Source organism: Elephas maximus, chromosome 18 (assembly GCF_024166365.1).
Source record: "Elephas maximus indicus isolate mEleMax1 chromosome 18, mEleMax1 primary haplotype, whole genome shotgun sequence".
In the NCBI taxonomy this organism is placed as follows: Eukaryota; Metazoa; Chordata; class Mammalia; order Proboscidea; family Elephantidae; genus Elephas; species Elephas maximus.
In genome coordinates, this window is record NC_064836.1 from 11,888,663 (window position 1) to 11,911,018 (window position 22,356).

General features: G+C 41.5%; 1 protein-coding gene across 5 annotated transcripts; it reads left to right on the plus strand.

Moving 5' to 3' along the window:
* Window positions 1–5,296: 5,296 nt before the first annotated feature.
* On the plus strand, window positions 5,297–20,645 carry TMEM183A (transmembrane protein 183A). Of its 5 annotated transcripts, none has more exons than XM_049858081.1 (8): window positions 5,297–5,487; window positions 5,669–5,758; window positions 6,549–6,716; window positions 10,480–10,639; window positions 11,601–11,781; window positions 15,891–15,971; window positions 18,366–18,521; window positions 19,983–20,645. In XM_049858081.1, the coding sequence occupies exons 1-8, from the start codon at window positions 5,379–5,381 to the stop codon at window positions 20,166–20,168; spliced, it is 1,131 nt and encodes a 376-aa protein (XP_049714038.1). In that variant the 5' UTR covers window positions 5,297–5,378; the 3' UTR covers window positions 20,169–20,645. The 5 variants fall into 5 exon arrangements, with proteins under 5 accessions (XP_049714038.1, XP_049714039.1, XP_049714041.1 ...); XM_049858082.1 differs by having other exon boundaries at window positions 10,483–10,639; XM_049858084.1 differs by having other exon boundaries at window positions 18,374–18,521; window positions 19,983–20,179.
* Window positions 20,646–22,356: the final 1,711 nt, after the last annotated feature.

A 22,356-nucleotide genomic window follows, 5' to 3' on the forward strand; every position in this document is an offset into this window, starting at 1 on the left:
GGTAGCATTTAGAGTCTTAAAAGCCTGTGAGCAGCTATCTAAGATATAACTATTGGTCTCTACTCAACAGGAGCAAAACAGAAACAAGGAAACCAAAATCTTAGACAAGAAACTATTCTACAGGGCTAAAAGCCTACAGGAACCATGGCCTCATCTACCCTGAGACCAGAAAACTAGATGGTTCCTGGCTACCACTACCAACAAGTTCTGATCAGGGCCACAGTAGATGGATCCTGACAAAATGGGAGAAAAATGTAGGACAGAACTCAGGTTCTTAAAAAGTCCAGACTTACTGGACCAGTTGCGACTAGAGGACTCCCTGAGACACATTACCACCCTAAGATACTTTAAACCTGAAACCGAAAGTATCCTGAGGTCACCTTTTAGTGAAATAACAGATTGGCATACAAAATTAAAGGTTATTAAATGTGAGCAAGGTACTCCATTAAAAAATCCTCTATATTAGAGCAAAAGGTCAATAATCACTCCAAAGCAAAGATGCGAAGATATGGGGACAAGAAAATAGAGTGTTGAAAAAGGAATAACCAGAATGCAATTAAAGAGAATGTCGACACGCTGTGAAAGATAACTAATGCTACTGAACAATCTGCGTAGAAATTGTCAGATGGGAATCTAATTTGCTGTGTAAACTTTCACTGAAAACACGATATTATTTAAAAATTAAAAAAAAAACTAATCAAAGACAAAGCTTTAGCATGATTTCCTTCAGTTTAGGGGCAGTGTGTACAGTGGTTTTATACAGCGGTTTGAAGCCACATACATAAAGTATGAGTTCTGGATCTGCTGTTTGGATTCTAAATACTCAATAAAGATCATATACTTGCTTAGCATTTTAATAAAGTAGAATGGGCCATCTTCCTTCTGACTCCCTCATGTCTTCTCTCTTCCTGCAGTAGAAGCAAACAGGAATTAGTCACTTAGGATGTCTTTAAATAACAGCAATAGTAACCACAACGTTAACTATCACCACCACCACAATAATAATGGTTGATGTTTATCGAGTGTCGTTATGGATTGAACTGTGTCCCCCCAAAATATGTCAACTTGGCTAGGTCATGATTTCCAGTATTGTATGATTGTCCACCATTCTGTCATCTGATGTGATTTCCCTATGTGTTGTAAATCCTCTCTCTATAATGTTGATGACAATGGATTAGCAGTAGTTATGTAAACTCAATCTGTAATATTAGATTGTGTTTTAAACCAATCTCTTTTGTGATATAAAAAAGAAAAGCGAGCAGAGAGACTGGGGATCTCATACCCCCAAGAAAGTCGCATCAGGAGCAGAGCATGTCCTTTGGACCCGAGGTTCCAGCGCTGAGGAGTTCCTAGACTAGAGGAAGATTGATGACAAGGACCTTCCTCCAGAGCTGACAGGGACAGAAAGCCTTCCCCTGGAGCTGGTGCCCTGAATTTGGACTTGTAACCTACTTAAAAAAAAAAAAAAAAAAACCTACTAGATTGTGAGAAAATAAATTTCTATTTGTTAAAGCCATTCACTCGTGTTACTTCTGTTATGGCAGCACTAGATAACTAAGACAAGTGCTTACTATGTCCAGATGCTATTTTAAATACTTTTAATGATTAATTAATTACGTCAACAACCATATTATCTTTAACTTATGACAAGGAAACTGAGGCCCAGAGAGGTTATATAACTTACCTAAGGTCACACAGATAGTAAGTGGCAGAGCCAGGTTTTGAACCCAGGCAAGTCTGGCTTCAGAACCCATTCTTCACTACTTTTCTACACTGCTTTATTCTACTATACTGCCTCCGGTAGGCAACTCCACTGTCATGTATTTCCTCGAATCAGAAGGAATAATTTTCCACTGACTCCAAAGCTATGGTTCCCAGGCTTTATGATTTAACAAGCTATGGAAATTTAAGAGCCAGTGGGTGGCATAAATGGATAAGTGCTCAACTGTTAACCAAAAGGTTGATGGTTCAAATGCACCTTGGAATCCATCCAGAGGCATCTCGGAAGAAAGGCTTCACAATCTGCTTCTGAAAGGTCACAGCCTTGAAAACCCTATGAAGCACAGTTCTACTCTGAAACATATGGGGTTGCCATGAGTCAGAATTGAGTTGATGGCAACTGAAGGAAAAAAGAAAAGAAAAATTTGGTAACCAATCTAGATTTGCCACATCTAGGTTTTGCCATGAAAGGGCCTTAAAAGGCAATCATGACCACTACCATTTACCATTAGCAGTTCTGTAGCACAGGGTCACTGTGAATCGGAATTGACTGGATGGCACCTAACAATAACATGTCCTTGTACCTTAGATTTCCCTCAGAGCCTCACAGCCTATGTGTTTCAATAGGGTGTCACATGAGCAGAAATCTACATGCATGCAGTCCTCATGAATTTTTAATTGAGAGCATTGTGCAATGAGAAGACCCAGGGCTTACCATCTGCATTTTGGAATTTGCTACAAATATGAATTATGTACACATGGAAAATATATTTGAAGCAATTTTCTTTTGGTTAGCAGTCCATTATATCCTTGTTTCAAGTTGTAATTTTAGATAAATTTGAATAGTTCACTATTATAATCAATTACATTCAGCTTCATTTATAATTCCAAATTGATTAAAGTCTATTAGTATGACCCCTGGTGGTAATCTGTTACATAATATTAATAAGTTGCAAGTGGTTTGTTCCCAATAACCTTCTATGTGCTAGCTAATTAGATTATAAACAGGAGCTCCCTTCTAACTATCTTAGGAAAGCACTCTCTGATGGATCAAGCAGATTGGATGCCTGGGTTTAAGTACTTCTTTCTCAAGCCAGCAGTTATTACTGCTTGGGAGCTGCAAGGAAGCTGGAAGGATTAAGGAGAACATAACTCAGGGCACCAGATAACTTTTCTCATACTGCTGGTACTAGCCCAGGGTCCTGCTCCTCACAGTTCTGTAACCCTCTCTCAGTGACTTTTCCCTCTCAATCCAAACCAAAGAAAGATGGTATTTGGATACACTGATCCCTCTAATATTTTGTTTGGGGGATGGTAGTAGGTTGAAAACTTTGAAGAACCCCTCCCCTCATTTTGAGAATTCAGGAATTTATAGCTCTTGTATAAGAATGAAGGCTCACAGATTCATGGTGGAATAAAAAGGCTAAATACTAGATCCTTGTGGAAGTGTTCTGATGTTACGTTGGAAAGGAATTTCTCTACAATGTTTTTTTCTTTTCCTCACCTCCTCTATGTACTCCTAAATCCACTGTAATATGGTTTCTACCCCACCTCCCTATTAAACCTTCACCAGTAACCCTTCCTAGTTTCTTTGACCAGTATAATAACTGAGCCACTTAACCAGCTCATCCATGAATCTCTCCTCTGGTTTTGGTGGCATGTTTGACACCCCCGCCCACACACACACACACACACCTTTTTAGGCAATGTGGTAGGCAGCCTGTAAGATGGCCATCAATGATCTCACCTCCTGCTACTCACACATTTACCTCTTGTGTAATCTCCTTTCATTCGGTGTAGGCTGGACTTAATGTCTTGCTTCTAATAAGTAGATAACAGCAGAAGTAATGGGATGTTACTTTTGAGATTAGATTATAAAATGACTGTGGCTTCTGTCTTGGGTGTCGCTTCCTCATTCTCTTGATAGCTTGTTCTGGGGAAAACCAGCCGCCATCTCCTGAGAACACTCAGGCAGCCTATGGAGGGACCGACATAGTCACGGTCTGATGTCTCTGGCCAAAAGTCACTGAAGAATTGCAGTCTGCTCACAGCTACTCGAATTTGGAAGTAGGTCCTTCTCCAGCCAAGCCTTGAGAAGACTAAACCCTCAGCCAACTATGATTTCAGCCTTATGAGGGATCTTGAGCCAAAACCTTTCAGAGAAGCCTCTCCTGAATTCTTGACCCACAGAAACTATGCAATAACAAGCTATTTGCAGCTGCTAAATTTTGGGGCAATTTTGTTATACAGCAAGAGATAACCTATACAGTCTGTTGCTTCTTTGGCTCTTCCATAGATTTGCCTTTCTTTTCCACTTTTCCCTCTCCAAATGTGGGTGGGAAAGCTTGTCTAGCAGCTTAATCCTTTGTATTCAATAAGGTGCTCAGTAAAAAATCACTAAATATGTGTAATTGACTTGGAGATCTCATTTACTCTCACAGTTTAAGCAACACCCAGACCAAGTAACTTTCCTAACCTTCAATCAGTCATCTCTAACTTTTCAAACATTTCCAAGTTGACTATGTATCTACCCCACCTGACTTTCCTGGCTGGGAACTTCAGAATCTTCTTGACTCTTTCCTGTCCCTTGTCTCTCCTTTCCGATTACCAAATTTTGATGATTATTCTTCATGTTTTTAGTATATTTGTTCCATCTTTTTTGTAGTCACTCCCACCACCTGTATCAGCCAATCCCCGGACTATTGCTCAACAGCTTCCTAGTTGCTTCATCTCCTGTCTACAATTTTTTCCTTCCTTATTGCTCTCTCAAAAAATGGTGTCTCTATGCCTCAAGAAGATTCAGTGGCTCCCCAGTGCTTATGGGGCAAGGTCCAAACTGTGTAGTTTGTCATTTTTGGCCTTTTACAACTTGGCTCCTTTTTTTCCCCCCCAACTTTATCTGATCCACGATACCTACAACACCCCTCACCATAGCTCCTCTTCCTTTACCTTCCAGTTTAAGGTCCAACATAAAAGTCACTTTACTATACGGTCCTAAACTAACTTTCCACTTTCCAAGCTAGCACATTTTTTCTCATCACCGATTGAAATGCCATCTCCTTTGCAAAACCTTTTTATTCTCTCAATCAAGACAGAGGTACCTTTTCCCGTTTCTAAAACAGTTATCAAACTATATTGAATATGTGCGTTTACTAGTCTGCCTCTCCCATTAAACTGTGAGACCCTCAAGGCAGGAATGTCAGGATCAGCGCTGCATCCTTAGCGCCCTGCACAGGGCCTAAGACACAGTGGGCAGGCACGAAGATGACAATGCATGTGCCTCTGGGTGCTTACGTGGACCGGAGTGTGGACAGAGACGGTAGCAGGAAGAGTGGGGGAGACGTGGATGAAAACTCTCATTTCTAATCAACGCAGGTGTGGGTTCTGGGTCTGAACAAGAGATATCACCAAAAGCGACACCACTCAGTAGAACATCTCTCCACACTCCTGGAACCCAGACCCAGTTTGGCCTCGGGTGCCATATGATGACGTCATCGCCAAATCAGGCGGTGACTGGTTTCCGGAGAGAGGCGTCGACCGGCAACGGGATTCTTAGCCCGGCCTGAGTCCTCGCGAGAGCAGCTGGCCCGGTGTGTGATGGCCGCGGAGCGGGGCGGGGCTGGCCTGCGGTTCCCGGGGCCGGCTCTCCGGCCTGAGACATGGCCCGGGGTCTCGGCCCGTTAGGCCGGCCTCGCTCTGACACGGTCGCCATGCCTAAGAGAGGGAAGCGACTCAAGTTTCGGGCTCACGACGCCTGCTCCGGTCGAGGTGGGAGAGGGGGCGGGGGCGCTGAAAGACGAGGGGCCCCGGCAGGGAGGGCGCTGGACCGCGCCGGGGTGCCCAGGATGGGAGGGCGTCCCGGGCCGGGACCTGAAGCGAGGCGGGGGTCGTGGCGGGGAGGCACTGAAGAGAAAGGGCCTCCTCTTTGAGGGCTGCTGCTCTGTTTCAGTGACCGTGGCGGATTTTGCCAACTCGGATCCGGCCGTCGTGAAGTCTGGACGGGTCAAGAAAGCCGTCGCCAATGCTGTTCAGCAGGAAGGTAGGCGCTCGGCAAGGGTCTCAGAGTCAGGCCCTGAAGACAGAACTAGGTGTTTTATTTTCCCGGGATTCTGACTCTTTGCTTTTCTTGCAGTCCTTTGGGCGTCTTTCCGTAAACGTGTTTGCTCTCAGTGTTTACGCACGTATTCAGTCGAGGGATTAGCCAAGGGTGGCACTTCCTGTAGCAAGAATTTATTTCTGCCCCCGTTTTCCTCTTTTTCCAGGTTATTAATCTCTTTCCAGTAGTTAACATATGTTCTCCACTTACTCTGGAGTTTGCTTCCTTGTGTAACAACCTTAGGATTTTCTTTTCCGGTGCTTCTCTTGCTTTCAAGCTTTTTACTCATGTGCCCCTGAGACTTGTGTTTTTGTGAACCTTTCACCTCTAGCCCAGGGCCAGGGTAGATCGGATTCAGTTCCTGTGTTTCAAACACTGCTCCTCAGAATTGATGTAAGTGAGAATAGAATTCACCTTTTCTTTTCAATCCTGCTGGGGTTATAATGGAAGAACGATGGATTTTCTTCAGGTTTGAAGTAGGCACTTTTAAGGAGTCAGTTTCTGCAACTTTGGAGGCAATTTGCCCATTCGATTTCAGTTTTCTGTATTTAAAATGCTGAATTTTTTTTTTCCTGTCTTTATCCTTGGTGATAGGTCTCCGCTTTCTCCACCAGACTTGATCACACCTCCCCCGCCTCCCACCTCATTGCTTTCCCTGATGGATGCTGATATCTTAGCTAAGCTGTGTGTATTTCTGGGTAATGCCATCTCATTCTCCCTTATTTTCTTCTAGTAAAATCTCTTTGTGGCTTGGAAGCCTCCCAGGTTCCTGCAGAGGAAGCTCTCTCTGGGGTTGGTGAGCCCTGTGACATCATCGATAGCAGTGATGAGATGGATGCCCAAGAGGAGAGCATTTATGAGAGAACCGTCTCTAGAAAAAAGAAAAGCAAGCGGCACAGAGGTATAGGGCTGTTCTCTTTCAGCTTCTCAGCCATGTCTGTGGTGATAAACTGAGCAGCTGTCACTTCTCAGTAGCACAAGGGGAAGTACAAAAGGTAACACCAGTAGAGAACCTAAGTTTGGGGAAAAACCTTACTGTCAGATAGGATCTTGGTAGTGAGACAGGTATAATTCATCAGTGTTTTTTATTTTTGTCTGAATTTTAGAAGGAAGGAGATTGGTAAGAGTCAGTAGATTTCTGGAGCTGTGAACTTGGTTGTGGTAGCCATTCGTTTAGGAGAAAACCCATAAGGCAGCATGAAAACAGAAAATCATTAGATTTCTGGATTCTGAATGTGTAAGGGAGCAGAAATGTGAGAATAAATGTTTTCCCAAACATGTGGGTTGTATGATAACCAGATAAAGTTAGCTATTATGAGATTTTAAGTTCTTTGCAGTTATTTACTTTACGTCTGCTTTATGCCCTTATGTGGGAAATAGAAAAGTGTGTGATGTTTCGATCTTAGTGAAGGTAAAACTTACGTAATTGAAACAAAGAAAAACTAACGATATATCATGTGCTAAGTTGTCATTCAGATTCCAGGTTATACCCCAGGCAGTGATGAGGAGCTTTTGGGGTGAAGCCCAGAATAGCTGTTCCTGAAGCACTGCTGACAGTTCTGATGATCAGCTAGGCTTAGGGAGAGGCTGATAAGTAATGACTGATAGTTGTATTTTTGGTCTCAGATCTGCCAACACTTTCTACTTGAGAAAAAGATAACAGATATTTGTATTTGTTAAAATATATCAAGATAACAAATTAATGAACTGGCATTCCTTTGTAATTATACCTGTTATTGTCAGTGATATCACTCTTCAGGACTCCAAAATTAATATTGACATTCTCTACTTCTTTGTTGCTTAGTCATCTAGTCACCACAGCCATTCTGTTAGGGATTTATCCTTTTTTTTTTTTTTTTAACACATTCCACAAGACTTACAAACTTTTTAGAAGCAGAGTCTTTATTGAGATAAAATTCACTCCATTGAAGTGTACAGTTTAGTGGCTTTAGTATGTTCACAGAGTTGTACAGCCATCAATATGATCTAAGCTTAGAACATTTTTATCACCCCATAAAGAAACTCCATAGTGTTAGCATCACACCTTATTCCCTTCCTCCACCACCCCCAGCCCTAGGCAGCCTCTGATCTACGTTCTGTCTCTGTAGATTTGCCTCTTCTGGGTATTTCATGTAAATGAGATAAAATATGTGTTCTTTTGTGTCTGGCTTCTTTTACTTAGTGTATTTTTGAGGTTCATTCATATTGTAGCCTGTGTCATTACTTCATTCATTTTTATTGCTAAATAATATTCAGTTGTATGGATAATACCACATTTTATTTATCTATTCATTAACCGATTAACATTTTTTGGCTATTAAGAATAATGGTGCTTTGAATATTTGTATACTGTTTTCCTAAGTGCCCATTTTACATTCCCATCAGTAACATATGGAGGTTCCAATTTCCCAATATCTGCACCAACACTTGTTGTCTGACTTTCTTTATTATAACCATGATCATGGAAGTAAAGTTGTATCTCATTGTGATTTTGATTTGCGTTTCCCTCATGGCTAGTGATGTTGAGCATCGTTTTATGTGCTTATCGGCCATTCGTATATCTTCTTTGGAGAAAAGTCTGTTCAAATTCTTTGCCCATTTTTACATTGGATTGCTTGTCTTTTTATTATTGAGTTGTAAAAATTCTTTATACCTTCAAGATACCCTTTCCTTATCAGATATATGATTTGTGACTTACAGAGTCTTAACCATGATTCATCTTTTATTTCCTCGCACCACTTTCTCCCCATTAGACTAGCGCATTCTAATAAGATTGGTCTCTTTTTTTTCCTCTTCTTTTAGTTTCTTTTTAATGAGACATATACAAAAGAAGTAAGAATAATATAACGAAGTCCTGTGTACCTATTACCCAGATTCCACAGTCACCAACTCGCGGTCATTTTGTTTCAACTATTCGCTGCCCCTCCCCCCCACACATAGTAGATTGTTTTGAAACAATTTCTAGATAACCTGTTCTATTATCTCTAAATATTTTAGTAGTTATTGCCAAAAAGTAAATATTCTTAAAAACAAAAACGATTATCGCTTGTAACTAAGCTAACAATAATTTCTTAGTTTCAAAATCATGTCAGACTTGTCCCTTTGTTGCTTTTACGTGTGTTTTATTTTTCTAAGCACTTTGGCTTCATGTTAGCCATTACTTCCCTTGGAATGCTTTTCCTCTTAACCTGTGCCCATCAAAATCATTTCTGTCCTTCAAGGCTTATCTCCATGAAGGTTTCCTTTACTGATTCCATTTCCCTTGTTTTGAAACACCTTACTAATTATGTCTCTGTTAAACACTGACAGCTCTTCACTAGTTACTGAATTTTGCCCCCAAAGACAGAAAAATATTAATAGCGCTCTGCTTTGTCTCAGTGGAGGAAATTCTGATAGCCATTTGCCTTCTCTTCCATAGAAGACCTAATATGGGAGAAAATGGGCCCAAACATGGTAGACTGAGCCTTTGATGGTTACTGGAGATTACAAGGATAGGAACCAGAAAAGAGGATGTTGTTTTAGATATATGGCTTCTATTACGAAGAACCTAACGCAAGAGCCTGATTGAGTCATAGAGCTAAAGGAAGCAGGTAGCTAGAAAAGCAAGGGAAGCTTTAGGAAGGTGGTTTAGGGGCTCTTTTGCCGAGGAAAGAAGAAAACTGGTTTTAGGATATTTCTGTTACTAGCTCCGAGGTAAGGGAATCAGCAAAGCCCAGGTTCTGGTATCACAGAGTGTGAGTTTTTATGTATCCTGTCATGGATAGTAGACCTCAGGGTCAAGATATATAGTTAATTAACACTAATGAAGTCTGAAGGAAGAAGAAGTAGAGATACATTGTCAAGGAATGACTAAATGTCTGTGGTCAGGGTCCTAGGTCAAACTGGCAGAACTGAGGAACTAAAAGAAAAGAAACACATTAATAACAACAACAACAACAAAAACCCAGTGCCATCCAGTAGATACCAACTAATAGCTACCCTATAGGACAGAGAAGAACTGCCCCGTAGGGTTTCCAAGGAGCAGCTGGTGGATTCAAACTGCCAGCCTTTTGGTTAGCAGCCGTAGCTCTTAACCACTGCGCCGTCAGGGCAGTTATTGAGTAATGAGAATACACCGTAACTTATTTATTTAGTTTGTACTTAGAGGTTTCTTTACCATCCTAAAATCGATTTTGTTTTTAAATGACTGAATTGAAAATGTTTGGGGAATGGGGACTGCAAGGGTAATCAAGGACAGGATTTATAGCGCAGGGCTGGAATTTGGAGTCAGAAAACTCAGGTTCTATTTACATTGACATGGTTCTGTTTTTTTTTTTTTCCCCCAGTAAAGTGGGAACAATAATATTTTCCTTATTCTCCTCGCAAAATTATTGACGTTAAACGATATAACGTGTGCAAAAATACTTTGAAAACTTTTAAATAGTATGTAAATAGATATTAAATAAAGGCCTTAAATTTAAGAACAAGACCTATCCACTTGGGCAATGGAGGCAAAGTTTCTAGTAACTTGAATAAGCAGGAAATAATGAGTTTGAGGGGCTTCCTTGGATCTGTATGAAACCCTTTTCTTTATTGTGCAACACCTAGAAGAACTGAAATTATTAGAGATCTTTAGATCTGTGTATAGTAGAAAGTCAAAGGTTGTGGTTCTTTTTCTGTTTCAGAAGACCTGGACAGGGCTGGAGGAGAAGAGTATCCCATGGATATTTGGCTCTTACTGGCCTCCTACATCCGTCCTGAGGACATTGTGAATTTTTCCCTGATTTGTAAGAATGCCTGGACTGTGACTTGCACTGCTGCCTTTTGGACCAGGTTGTACCGAAGGTGCGACCACAGAGAGCTCGCTGTGTTGTCTGTGTAGCTGTATTTCATTGCTGTTTGTGATTTGGAGCTACTCCCTGGATGGTGACCTTTCCACATTCTCTGCTCCTTGCCTGGGCATGAGCCTAGCATTGGATTCCTTGAGTCCCTCTCTAATTCAAATTTGGTATTATTAATTTATCCAGGTAATTGTCTTCCCTACGGTTGTGGCCCTACTCCACCCCTACTCCCCGTATACACTTTCAGTAAAAAGTAGTGGGCTTCAGGTCCCAAAAAGAACTTTCTTTGACTTTTCTTCAGAGGTTTACCTTAGCCAGAATTTTTAGAAGCTACAGATGCCTATCTACTTCTCTTTCCAACAGAATTAGTTGTTTCTCAGATTTTCTAGTCATCTTGGAAGTATCATAGAGATTTTATACTTATGCTGCCATATGTATACTTGTGGGAGTGAGGAGAGAGTGAGTTGTATGATTAGTAAGGGGCTAGCTTTTGATGCTGGCTGTGAAAGCCTAGTGAAGGCTGTAAACTGTCAGTAAGGATGTGGGAAGGGATGTTCAGATAGCAGAGAGTAGCAGGCTTGCTGAGACAGCTGACAGGAGAACTTTGTGGCTCTTCCACAGTACAGGTTCTTTTTGAGCAGCTAAAGTATGTTGTACTGTTACCAATTTAGTGACTTGCTCTTTTGTAAAGTGAAATAGTGAGGGTTTAAAGTATTGAAATGGATGGAAAAATACAAGATTATGAGGTAGATGTGAGTTTTGCTTTACATAGGGAAGATGCAGGAGAAGTCGCTGAGACGTTAAGCAGGTGGGGATTTGTGTGTGTGTAAGCACTGGGGACAAGCTAAGTACTGGCCAATGGGCTAGTGCAGTGAAGTTCATACAGGGACCAGGAGCCCCAGGAGACTGAGAAGGAGCAGGAGGGACAGGTCACATATCGGTAGAAGTAATGTGTCATGTTTTAGGCACTACACGCTGGATGCCTCTCTGCCTTTTCGCCTGCGACCAGAGTCAATGGAGAAGCTGCGCTGTCTCCGGGCGTGTGTGATCCGATCTCTGTACCACATGTATGAGCCATTTGCTGCTCGAATCTCCAAGAATCCAGCCATTCCAGAAAGTACTCCTAGCACACTAAAGAATTCCAAAGTAAGTGAGAATTAGTGTTGGGGTTTGACTAACGGACTCTTGTATGGTGGGTCTGTTTTCATGGCTTGTTCCCCAGCTTCCTTGATGCTGAGGGCTGTAGGTCACAGACTGCTAGAGGACTAATCAAACTTCTGAGGGTTCAGAGGCCGCACTTCTCCGAGACATTCTCGCTGTCTTTTCTTTATTTTCATGCATTGTACATTGGACCACTTTAGAGATGATGGTTTTGATGGTTTGGGCTAGGAAAAGCACAACTCAAATGGTAGATGTAAACTATAATTTTTAAAAGGTGCTTGAAATCATGATACAAATATGATGCAAACATGAACAACTCACTTATTTTCTTTATCTAATGTGACCTTGATGTCTGGGAGCCCTTTTCTTGTTGACCTCCTTAAGAGTGTCCTGGTCTAGACTTTGCTCCTTTAGTATTTGCTGAGCACCCACTGTTCGTAGGCTGTGTAGGTCTTCTCAGACTAAAAGTTACTCTTACTCACAGACCTTAGAGCTCTAAAATCCTTCCTGTGTTTTAGGCTATTTTTCATATCTCAGGATTTCCCCATATTTTATATTCATACGTTGTATTCATTTCTGGCATTCTTCTGATTTGTAAATAGGCCTGTTAGCCTTTGGTCCGTCCCCATGAGCTCTCAAGTGATTACCTTTGCCAGGCTAGTAGTATATAGTAGATATTATTAATGTGAGTTGATGGCTTGGCCTTTTTTTCATTCAGCTAATGCTATTGTCTAAGTTTTTTATCTTTTGAGTTTGGAGGTAATTTTTATTACTCTATTCCTCTCCAAAATCTGATGTTCTATAAAAAATAGCATGTCCTATTGTTTTTATGCTAATGGAAGTTGTATAATGATTATTCTCCCCTAGTTTAGCTGTAGGTCCCTGAGTGGTTTAAATGGTTTAAGCTCAACTACTAACTTGAAGGTTGGCAGTTCGAACCCACTGAGTGGCACCGCGGAAGAAACTCTTAGCGATCTGCTTCCATAAAGATTGCAGCCAAGAAAGCCCTATGGAGCAGTTCTATTCTGTAACGTGGGGTCGCCATGCACCAGAATCAGCGCAGCGATAATGGGTATAGTTTAGCTGTGTTGTTGTTGTTGGGTGCTGTTGAGTTGGTTGACTCATAGTGACCCCATGTACAACAGAAGGAAACACTGCCTGGTCCTGTGCCATCCTTACAATCATTGCTATGCTTGAGCCCATCAGTCCAGCCACTGCGTCATTCCATCTCGTTGAGAGTCTTCCTCTCTTTCGCTGACCCTCTACCAGGCATGAAGTCCTTCTCCAGGGACTGGTCCCTCCAGATAGCATGTCAGAAGTACATGAGATATGAAGTGTTACCATCTTCGCTTCTAAGGAGCATTCTGGCTGTACTTCTTCCAAGACACATTTGTTTGTTCTTCTGGCAGTCCATGGTATATTCAGTATTCTTGTGGAAGACAGCTGCATGGCCAAACGACTGGAACAGATCTGTATTTGTGCCCATTTCAAAGAAAGGTGATCCAACTGAATGTGAAAATTACCGAACAATATCTCTAATACCACTCGCAAGTACAATTTTGCTGAAGATAATTCAAAAGCAGTTGCAGCAGTACATCGATAGGGAAGTGCTGGAAATTCAAGCCGGATTCAGAAGAGGACATGGAGCGAGGGATATCATTGCTGATGTCAGGTGGATCTTGGCTGAAAGCAGAAAATACCAGAAAGGTGTTTACTTGTATCTTATTGACTGTGCAAAGGCATTTGACTGTGTGGATCATGACAAATTATGGATAACGTTGCAAAGAATGGGAATTCCAGGACACTTAATTGTGCTCATGAGAAACCTGTACATAGATCAAGAGGCAGGCATTCTAACAGAACACGGGGACACTGCTTGCTTGAAAATCATGAAAAGGGTGGATCAGAGTTTATCCTTTCACCACGTTTATTCAGTCTGTATGCTGAGCAAATAATCTGAGAACTGGACTATATGGAGAAGAATGAGACATCAGGACAGAAGGAAGATGCATTAACACCTTGCAATATGCAGTTGACACAACCTTGCTTGCTGAAAGAGGACTTGAAGCACTTACTGATGAAGATCAAACACCCCAGCCTTCAGTATGGATTATACCTTAACATAAAGAAAACAGAAATCCTCACAAAAGGACCAATAAGCAGTATCGTGATAAATGGAGAAAAGATTGAAGTTGTCAAGGACTTCATTTCACTTGGATTCATAATCAGTGCCCATGGAAGCTGCAGTCAAGAGGTCAAACAATGTATTGCATTGGGCAAATCTGCTGCAAAAGACCTTTTTCAAGTGCTTAAAAGCAAAGCTGTCACTTTGTGGACTAAGGTGTGCCTGATCCAAACCACGGTACTTGCCGTCGCCTCATATGCATGCGACAGCTGGATGATGGATAAGGAAGACTGAAGAAGAATTGGTGCCTTTGAATTACAGTGTTGGCGAAGAACATTGGATATACCATGCACTGCCAGAAGAATGAGCAAGTCTGTCTTGGAAGAAGTAAAAGTTTAGCTTGAGGGTAATAGTATTTTACCTGATTAAAAAATATATGTATGTATGAATATAAAAGCTGTTACATATTGATTATTGTACTGTGGATTTCAAGATGAATCAGCATAACTCAAGTGTAGGAGTTTATCAAGCCCCACTCTCCCTCCCCCAGGGTTGCAGACTTAGGAGATCAGGGCGAGTGGCTGAGCTCAATTTAATATCATGCTAGCCGATGGATTTAGTAGAATGCTGGGTGAGTAGAATTTCATCCAGCAGCTGCTTCTGCTTGTAATATGAGTGGACAGTGGATCATTTCACACTTACTGTCCCTCTACCCCCAAAACATTTGACATATCAAACTATGGTGAGGATGGGGTCATCCATGAATTAGCCATAAACCCAAACCAAGCCCGTTGCTGTCAAGTCAATTCCAGCTCATAAATGAACCATACCAGGTGTGAATCAGTTGCTGGGAGCAGAGCAGCATTGAGCAAACTCCTCATGCTTGACACATCCTAGCGGCTCCAGTGCACAATGCAAGTGTTACTGCCTAAATTCTAAAATACCCCCGTCTTCATATCCTTATCACTGTATATCCATTTTTAAAAGTAGACTATGAAAAGCCAAGGTGGAATGAAAACTAAGATCTTAACCCAAGTAGTCAACCCAGGCCACCTGGCTGCTGCTTTTTGTACCTTTTATTAGAGATCTTCTGAAGAGGGTGTGGGACCTGCAGTGGCAGGTGCCCCATGCATGGCCTTGCCACCTGTATACCCACAATCGCATGGCATTCAGGGAGTTGCTGGCATGCCTAAAGGAAGTTACCCCACGTTCCTGGACTCCAGCTTTTCGTATTTGATTCCCCCTCTTTCTCTTTTCAGTAGCATAGCTTGTGTGGGACACTGGAGCCGTTGTGATGGCAGCAGAAGTGTTTGCCCCTTAAAGCCAAGCCCATTATTTTTGATGGAACAGCAGGACGTACAGGGCATGTCTGAAGGGCAGGACAGCTGGCACGGCGGACGACCCACCCCTTGTCCCCTGGGAGGTATTTCACTTCTTGTGCTTAACCCTAGCTATAGCCTGATTGTAATTGAGGGGCTTTCTTTAGACTGAATTCATTCCAGGTCTGTAGTTTGCACATCGCTGTCTGCTCCCAGAAAGTCCTGAGCAACTTGCTTCTCTTCAGGGGGCAGCCAACTCTGCCTGGCTTATAGCCTCGTTAGCATCTTGCCTTACATTTTAATGTAGGGGAGTGACCTGCTAAATCAGAGAGAATGCCCCAGTCTCCAAAGACCACATTTCCATCTTTAAAGATGAGAACAATAGGGGTTTACCTCCACAGTCTCTGAGGGACTTATATTGGTCCTTTTTCTCTTAATTGAACAGCCCTGGGATTGTCTGTTTTCATGTTGCACAGTGTGCAGTTGGGGTCCTATCTGTGCCAGAGTATAATCTCAGCATTGGGGCTATGGCTGGCTTTAGTTCTGTCCAGCAGAGAGGTTTTTGCTGATTATTTTTTGCTCTTTATAGTGTATTTTTATTTTTCTTCTCCCCCCCCCCCTTTTTTTTTTATTTTTTTGTTTTCTTACAGTGCTTACTTTTCTGGTGCAGAAAGATTGTTGGGAATAGACAGGAACCAATGTGGGAATTCAACTTCAAGTTCAAAAAACAGGTATGTGGTCTAATTGTGCTGTGTTTCAGTGTGCACTGATATGGCAGCATCTACTTCAGGTATGAGAAAAAGAAGGGAGGTTAGTGAAGTTCAGTTTCTAAGGATTTCTAAGGATTCTAGTAGACTGCGTACCAACCTGTGGGTGGCAGTTTCCTTTCATTTATCTTGGCTCTTAACGCTAATGAAAATCATCTCCGATGTAGTTGGTTCGTTTTGACAGCAGCCACTTAGAATCAGGGCCTTAAGACGTTTCTTTACGATCTTGTCATTGGTCTGGTTTGATACTCCTTATAGATTTGAGGGCTAAGTCCCTCAGCGTTATTGATGTGATATTTAGACAGGGCATATATTCTTGAACGTAATGTCACTGAGAAATAATACTAGGAAGAATACTGAATAATAGGGGGAATTGTACTGGGACAGAACAGTGGATGTTCGTAGCCATTCCACAGTTGCCCCACAACATGAGATGAAGCTAATGCCTAAAAGGAGCTCATGTATTGATGAGAAAAAACCCATGAAATGATCCTTCTCCAAGAGATAGGTGGTGAGGCTGTTTTAACGGTTTCAGGCTGGAGTCTGAGCCCTTTGAATACATGACTTACGGGGTCCCAGAATTTAATTGTGCCTCCTTGCTAGGTAGGCATCACTGTTTACAAACAAACATCTTCCCTTTGTCTTTCAGGTAGTGTCTTGTTCTGATTTCACTAGACATCAAAATTGCCTTATTAAAATCAAACAATGCACATCAGAACTCCAATAATGCTGTGAAAGGAAAAGGAGGAACTGTTTTATACTGACAGAGACTGCAGAGACATAACAACCTAATGCAAAGACTGGGTCCTGGATCGGGAAACAAAGCATTTTTGGGACAATTAGGGAAATTTGAATATGCTGTGGATATTAGATGATAGGAAATTATTAATTTTCTTAAGTGTGATAATGATTTTTTTATATTGATATGCCTCTATTCATACTGAATTAATTAAGGGTGGAGTGTCAGTGTTACTTTTGAACGGCTTACTAGCCGCCAAAGTGTGTATAGGAAAGTGAGGAAAATGGAAAAAAGATAACAGTGTACTGAGGTTATTGGCTTAAATTTTTTTTTATTGTTCAGAGTAAATATATAAACAATAGCAATTTCAATGGTTTCACATCTGAGGGGATTTGGGGAAGCCATGAGGAGAGGCACGCCAAGAGCTTTCTTATCGGAAGGTAAATACTGTTCCATGCCTGTCTCTGCCTTTGGCTGGGACTGTCCCTGAGATCTCGGCCACACTGAGAAACTGTTTTGCCTGTCGTTACTGCTTATTCTCAGCAGCCTTGTTTCTTCCCCCTCGACTTAATATTTCACTGATGAGACACATCACAGATACAGTTAGTTATCCCTCACTTCATGGCAGGTGAGTTACAGATAGGTTTGTAATTAAAGTATATCATACTTTTCTATTGATTTATTTCAAAAACATGGTCCTGGGGAAGAATTTTGTGTCTGATAATTGGCTTTTAATAAGATGCACACACTCTGTGACACCCATCAGATGTTGGTAGAAAATTCATGATAGGACCTTTCTGGGAACGGGCTGAGGAGCAGCCTTAAGCGGTGAAGTATGGCTCTAAGGAGGAACCAGGATTTCTGCATGAAAGTGAATGCTGAGTGGAGCCTGTGACTTTGTTTTATGGCGCCTGGAATTAAGGTGACCAGTTCTGCAGCAGGTGTTCTTTGGAGTCTGACAAGTAGCAAGGAATTTGTAATCTTTCAAACATTGGAGCGCCTCTGATAGAGGCTTTAAGTTTCCACTTCTTGTCAGATGGCAGGGAATGCCATATAAATGAAGCATAAGTCCACTGCCATAGGTTTGTAAGGTCTAATCTTAGTATAATGGAGGCTGTTTTTAAAGTTTACCCTATTTGATGGAAGTAAAAAAATGGCAATGGGCCAGGATGTGGAAATAGCTTGCAGTTTATTAACCAGACTCTGCACTAAAGCAGTATTTATTAAAATGAAATTTTACTTGCTTTTAGTTCTGGTTGGAGAAAAGATTGCATCTTTAAAATCCATGGTTTTCAATTAAGCATGCAGTTCCTATCCCTCATTACAGATGTCACAATAATTGAAAGTTGGCTATAGCTTCCTTTTAAAACAAAATTCATGAACCTTTTCTGTTTGTGAATCTTGTAACAACTACTCTTCTGAATGTGTTTCCCCTTCTTGCAAATGGCAGGTTTTCTTTGATCTCTGTATAAAAACTGATAATATATAGAGAGAGAGGAAATGATAACAAAAAAGTGAACGTCACTAGCTTTAGTTGAGCCATAGAATTTTCATTAGTGGAGCTTTTGAGCCGTAAAAATTTCCTTTAAGCCATTAGATTAATTCCCAGTTCTCTTCAGCCCCCTAGGTTAAAGAGCAAGTGTATGGGAAGGTTGCAGCCACCCATTCAATACGAAGATGTTCACACCAACCCAGACCAGGACTGCTGCCTGCTGCAGGTCACCACCCTCAATTTCATCTTTATTCCAATTGTCATGGGAATGATATTTACCCTGGTAAGTGGGGACTCAGGGTGTCAGCCTCAACTCTTACATCAATAAAAAAAAAAAAGAAACCCATTGCCATTGAGTCAATTTCAACTCATACCAACTCTATAGTACAGAGTAGAACTGCCCCATAGGGTTTTCACGGCTGTAATTTTTACGGAAGCAGACTGTCCCATTGTTCTCTCTCAGAGCGGCTGGTGGGTTCGAACTGCAGACCTTGTGGTTAGCAGCTGATTGCTTAACTGCTGCACCACCAGGGTTCCTAGCTTTGTGCAGTGAAGAAATCTTTGAAGAATCATAAAAAAAGTCTGATATCAGATTTGTATATTATGAACAGATTTATGGAGAAGTTAATGATACCTGAGAAAATTTTACCCTTCTTTCCTTCTCTATAGCAGTGTTTTTTCTGAAGGAGAATGTTTTTGCATTTTCACGTTAGTGATTGTTAATGAATGGGAAACATTGTCCCTTTCGGGGTGATGACAAGGCTTATACTGAGCAGTGTATGACAGGACCGTGGGGCATGCACATAGTGTCATAAATGGAATATTCAAATATAGGGTGGCCACCTTTGGCCCTTATGTGATGCTCTAACTATTCAAGGCTTACCTAAGAATTAGATTAGTAAACAACATGTATGTCTCTGGCATATTTTCCAGATTCTTAAACATTTTAACGGATTGGCAATTGAAGAGTTCATGTAATATGTCTTCTCTATTTTAGGCGTATGTTCAGTGATATACAGGGTTCCCTCTCCACAATGAAAAACTTTATTCCTGGTAAAATAAATAATGCATACTTCTTACAAAGGATTTAAATAATATATAAAGATACTAAAGGTAACTTAAACCTCCCTACCCTGTAAGTGCAGTTAACCTTTTGGGTACTGTTCTCTAATGTATCTGTTATATATGTATATACCCTCTTAAATAATTATGCATAACTGGGATGGTGTCATACATGCAGTTTTTATTGTAGATCCCTGTCCCTTCTTCTAGGTTAAGCCACATTAACAACCTAGTTATATATGTACATATTCCTTGCACTCCATACTCATAATCCTAGACAGACCTGTATATTGACATGCATATTTAGGGATTTCGTGGTTTATTTTCCCAAAAAAATGAAATCAGGTTGTACATACTTACATGCATCTTGTTTGACTTGCTCAATAATAATCAAAATCCATTCAAGTCATCTCTTAAAGCTCTAACTCCATTTTTAAAAATTGCCTTTAACGATAGTCTATGTGGATATATCTCAGTTTATTCAACCTTTTATGGGACTTTCTTTAAATATGTGACGCTGAGAAGAATTTATAAAAACCACATTAAATTTTTATATATTTTCAAAGGTGTTGGTATTATAATCCAGAGATTAATTTTGTCTAGTGTAAATGATGTCTGGAATGTCTTGTTTCAGAGTGAGCCATAGGAGACCAAGGTTGTTTAATTTGCTTTTCCCTCTCAGTTTACTATCAACGTGAGCACGGACATGCGGCACCATCGCGTGAGATTGGTGTTCCAGGATTCTCCTGTCCACGGTGGTCGGAAACTGCGCAGTGAACAGGGTGTGCAAGTCATCCTTGACCCAGTGCACAGCGTTCGGCTCTTTGACTGGTGGCACCCTCAGTATCCGTTCTCCCTGAGAGCCTAGTTACAGCTCCCTGGGGCCTGCCCTGGGCTAGGCCAGACCATTAGAAAGCAGATTCCACTTTGGCAGCTGGATTGTATATCTGGTTAGTGGCACGCTCTGTTAGGGGAGGGAGAGGGGTTGAGTCAAGAGGAAAATGATTTATAAACATACCTTCATGTAAAATTTGCATTTGAGAGGAGAAACCTGGCCCTATTTTTTGCGTTAAAATCCCATTTGGTGCTATTGAGTTTGTTGTTCTTTATTCTTTTATCCCAGTGAAAATGGATGGTCTTGCTTTAGGGGAAAATTAAATTCTTGACTCTCTAAACAGGGAAGTGGCAGCATTCCCTTACGGATCAGAGGAACCTGAGAGGCCTAAAATTGTTGCTGCTGTTGCTTCCAGTTTAGCTGCCCCTCAAATCCAATTGAATACTTTCTCTTCTCCCTGTACCCTTCTCCAGAAATAAAGTAGGTGACAGGGTTTTCAGAATCTTATAAGATTGACTTCTGTGTGTGTGTGTGTGTGTGTGTGTGTTTTTTAATAATAATTTTTGGATATTTATGTGTAAATGTCCTTTTGCCTGTTTTGGATTTTAGATATTTTTTGCATGAGGTTGATAGTAGTGATGATAGTGACTTTGTGCCCTCGGTATTGTGCTAGGAACTTTACATAATAGCTCTGTAATAATTCTTACCACCCTGCAAGGTAGGTGATACTGGTCTATTTTACGGGTGAGGAAACTGAATCAGTGAACTTACCCGAGGCCATACAGCAGGTAAATGGCAGGGCCAGGATCCTGACCCAGGTCTGTATATGTTCCTTTTGCTCCACCACAATGAAAAAGATCAGTCTCATTTTTCTTGTGACAGATGGTGGTAAAAGGGAGGCGGCAATGTAGATTTAAAAAAAGTAAAAGGGTATGTAAAACTGGGATTGTGGTATACCTTATCCCTAATCAGCTTGAGAGGTATATATAAGATTGATGAAGGAGACTTGTAAATATGTGTTTCTTTTTAATTAAAATGTAGAACAAACCAGGAAAGTTACTGCAGGAAGGAACCGAATTGTTAGAAAGGCATTTATTAGGCTGAAGGGCATTTGAAAAAACACATCCCATGTAGACTCCAGCCTCCTGAACCATAAGCAGTTAGTGACTGTCCTTCACTCCGCACTGCACTGTGCTGCCTCTGCTGCCGTCCTGTGTGCCCACAGCGGCCTGGCCTCTTGTCCCTGCAGAAATGCTGATGTCCTCCGGGTGATCGAAGGACTTACTGTAGGTGGTGCACTCTGAGAAGCTGGTCATGGGAGGCTTTTTTAAGAAGATAACCTGGCTGTTTGCTCTCCCTGCGCCGCACCCCCCCCCCCCCCCCCGCCGCCCCCGCCAGTTAACCAGTGAGCTGGGCATTAAGATGGTGTTCTTCTTCTGGGGGTAGTTGTTAGTGTGAGCCAGACTACCAAATCTGGATGTTGTTTTTTCCTTACCAGTCTCTCTACCCCTAGCTATTTAAAGAGTATTCTTAGGAAGCATCTGCTTAATACTGCTGCTGGTCACCAGCTACAACTAAGCTTACCCCTCACTGAGGGTGGTACTAAAGCTGTTCACACAGAAAGTGAGTCTGGGTCGGTGAAAAACAGCATTTGGGCATTTAAATGCTAAAAAGGAACCAAAAAACCTAAGGGGGCAGCAAGCACCTTGCAAGTCTACAATCCAAAGTTGCCTCTTTGAGACAGGAGGAGAGAAGCACAGAGCCCCTAGCTCCTGAACTGAAGATCCATGAAACGGGAGGGAGTTGTCCCAGTGGATTGTATGTCCCCCATTTAGGAGTTACCTTTAAAAAGGAAGTGAAATAAATCTGACTTAATAATTGTGTTCTGACTCAACTTCTGGGTTTTTGTGTCAAACTCCATGGTAAGATGATAGATAAAATATTAGCTACTGCCTTCGCCGTCCTCTGAGCACAATATCGACAGTGCTTGGTGAAGTGTCTTACCAATGATGGCTATTGTGGCTTCAGTCTTCCCTCTGCATTGGCTGACTTACCTTTTCTAGACTGAGGATGATTCACATTTATTAGTAAAAAGGATGTGAAATGTCTCAGGGATTTCCTTTTGGTGAGAACCACAGACCACCTGGAGAAGAGTTGGAACTTCTGGATTACAGGTTAAAAATGGCTTTATAATTTTCACTTCCTTATATATATATTGAGA